Here is a 3,256-nt window from a genome sequence, read left to right as displayed (position 1 = left end):
GCTGGGCTGGGGGTCACGGCGGAGATGAGGCAGTCGCCGGCGGGGAGACGAGGCGCTGCGCGAGGAAGAGGACCGGGGAGGGCGAGCCCGCGGTCCGCACCTGCGTGTCCGGGAGGGGGAGGAGGTCTCAGCCAAACTGGAGGTGGGGTCTCTTGCTGAGCGCAGGTCAACAGGAGGATGAGAGGAGAGGCCTGACCTGTGCAACCTCTGGACAGCCATGAGACACGTGGGATCCTAGTTCCCCGACCAGGGATCGAACCCGTGCCCCCTGCACTGGAAGCATGGAGTCCCAACCACTGGACTACCAGAGCTGGTTTCATGTCCTTGTAACAAGCCTGTGATGCATCCAACAGCTGTGACACTTTGCCCCCTCTGGGGATTGTGGAGGTGGGCACGTGGCCCTCCCCTGTATTCTCCTGACACTTGTGAGAGCGCCAGTTACGCTGCACCGCTGCCAGCACTAAACAAACTTCTGAACACATGCCCTTCTCGATGAACCCACAGTGATCTCTTTGTTTTGCCTTCTCCCAGCTCATGCATTCTTCGAGTCTTGGTAACCGGAATGTTTTGTCTGGGCTCCAAACGTTCAGTGGGACAGGAACCAAAGTTAAGTACCTTATGACACGTCCAGACGAACCTGAGAAAATTGTGAGCTGTTGACTGCACTTCCTCTCTGAATCAGCTGGTACTTCTTTTTGTCTCTAGTTTTAAAAGCTCCCCAGAGGGGACTTCCCTGGTGGCACAGTGGTTGAGAATCCACCTGCCAGTGCAGGGGACACGGGTTCGATCCCTGGTCTGGGAAGATCCCACATGCAGTGGAGCAACTAAGCCCGTGCTCCACAACTACTGAGCCTGCGCTCTGGAGCCCACGAGCCACAAGTACTGAAGCCTGTGCGCCTAGAGCCCGTGCTCCGCAACAAGAGAAGCCACCGCAATGAGAAGCCTGCGCACCGCAACGAAGAGTAGCCCCCGCTCGCACAACTAGAAAAAGCCCAGGTGCAGCAACAAAGACCCAAACACAGCCAAAAATTAATTAATTAATTAATTAATTAATTAAAAAAAAAAAAAAAAGCTCCCCAGAGGCGACCTGAAATCCAGAATCTCAGAATAGGATGGAGGAAATTATTCTGAAGTTCTCATTAAACACATTTATCTCTCAAGCTTTGGAAGGAGCCAAAATGCCAAAGGCAAGAATTCCTGAGCACTGCCTACACTGTTTTGATATCCTGATAAATGTCTAACAAATCCAGCATGTGCCCTCTAGGCCTGACCAGTTGCTGGGCAAAGTCCCAGAACAGTGAGACATCTTGGGATTCATCTGGTTTAGGAAAGACCTTTAACTACCAGGTGGTAGTCACCTCAATGTTCTTTAAATAGTCAAGTTTGGGGCTTCCCTGGTGGCGCAGTGGTTGAGAATCTGCCTGCCAATGCAGGGGACGTGGGTACGAGCCCTGGTCTGGGAAGATCCCACCTGCCGCGGAGCAACTAGGCCCATGAGCCACAGCTACTGAGCCTGCGCGTCTGGAGCCTGTGCCCGCAACAAGAGAGGCCGTGATAGTGAAAGGCCCGTGCACCGCGATGAAGAGTGGCCCCCGCTTGCCGCAACTAGAGAAAGCCCTCGCACGAAACGAAGACCCAACACAGCCAAAAATAAATAAATAAATAAATAAATAAATAAATAAATAATCCTTCCCTCTACTTAAAAAAAGAAAAAAAAAAAAGTCAAGTTTGGAGGTCTCTTCACTGGGGTCTGTTCTGGTGGCTGCCTCCCACTAGCGTGAAACAGAAGGATGACCTTATTCTGTGAGAGGACAACTGTGAAGGAAGGAGCTGCATGTGTGAAAGTCTGTGGGAAGAGAGAGCCACCTACACTGTCCCCACCAAACCAGTCAGTGGAAGGCCTTCTGCAGGGAGCTCCCAACAGATCCCTGAATGCCACAGAAACTCCAGGGGCTTGGGATCCAGGGACCCTCCAAGCCCTCAAGATTTCTCTTGCTGTGGTCCTTTCCATCATCACACTGGCCACAGTCCTTTCCACCATCTTACCACCATGCTTACCACCATCTTCCTGACCAGGAAGCTCCACACCCCGGCCAACTATCTCATTGGCTCCCTGGCCATGACTGACCTCTTAGTTTCCATCTTGGTCATGCCCATCAGCATTGCATATACCACCACCCACACCTGGAGCTTTGGCCAACTCCTGTGTGACATCTGGCTGTCTTCTGACATCACGTGCTGCACAGCCTCCATCCTGCATCTCTGTGTCATTGCTCTGGACAGGTACTGGGCCATCACTGATGCCCTGGAGTATAGTAAACGCCGGACAACAGGCCATGCGGCCGCCATGATTGCCATCGTCTGGGCAATCTCCATCTGCGTCTCCATCCCACCACTCTTTTGGCGGCAGGCCAAAGCTCATGAAGAGATGTCGGACTGCCTGGTGAACACGTCTCAGATCTCCTACACCATCTATTCCACCTGTGGGGCCTTCTACATCCCGTCTGTGTTGCTCGTCATCCTCTATGGCCGGATCTACACGGCCGCCCGGAACCGCATCCTGAATCCGCCATCCCTCTACGGAAAGCGCTTTACCACAGCCCGTCTCATCACAGGCTCTGCGGGGTCCTCGCTCTGCTCGCTCAATCCCAGCCTTCACGAGGGGCACTCTCATTCCGCCGGTTCCCCTCTCTTTTTTAACCATGTGAAGATCAAGCTTGCGGATAGTGTCCTGGAGCGCAAGAGGATTTCTGCTGCCCGAGAGAGGAAAGCCACTAAAACCCTAGGGATCATTCTGGGGGCCTTTATCATCTGCTGGCTGCCCTTCTTTGTTGCATCTCTGGTCCTCCCCATCTGCCGGGACTCGTGCTGGATCCACCCGGAGGCCCTTTTTGACTTTTTCACCTGGCTAGGCTATCTAAACTCCCTCATCAATCCAATAATCTATACTGTGTTTAACGAAGAGTTTCGGCAAGCATTTCAGAAAGTCATCCATTTCAGGAAAGCCTCTTAGTCTTGTTTGGTGGTGACTCTTGTTATCTTTTATGTCCTGTAACCCAACTGGAATTGTCTTTTTTATTTTTCCTGAGAGTTGGATTAGTCCTGATATCTTGGGTTTTGGTTTAATCAATAGAATTGTTCAGCGTTCTTTTTTGCTGTTGTTTTCTTGACCTCTGAGCCACCAAAAGCTGGCCAGCTGTGTAAAATGGGACAAGACTTCACTTAGTATAATATTTTCACAGTTCATCCATGTTGG

General features: G+C 51.8%; 1 protein-coding gene across 1 annotated transcript; it reads left to right on the top strand.

Annotated features, from left to right (window-relative positions):
- The first annotated feature begins 1,564 nt into the window (after nucleotides 1-1,564).
- Nucleotides 1,565-3,013, top strand: LOC133098266 (5-hydroxytryptamine receptor 1D-like). The gene is given in 2 exon segments (XM_061201025.1): nucleotides 1,565-2,048; nucleotides 2,051-3,013. Coding segments are annotated over 2 exon segments (1,221 nt in total). The 5' UTR covers nucleotides 1,565-1,790.
- The last annotated feature ends 243 nt before the right edge of the window (nucleotides 3,014-3,256 follow it).

This window comes from Eubalaena glacialis, chromosome 9 (genome assembly GCF_028564815.1).
Source record: "Eubalaena glacialis isolate mEubGla1 chromosome 9, mEubGla1.1.hap2.+ XY, whole genome shotgun sequence".
In the NCBI taxonomy this organism is placed as follows: domain Eukaryota; kingdom Metazoa; phylum Chordata; class Mammalia; order Artiodactyla; family Balaenidae; genus Eubalaena; species Eubalaena glacialis.
This window is presented reverse-complemented; position numbering and strand designations above follow the sequence as displayed.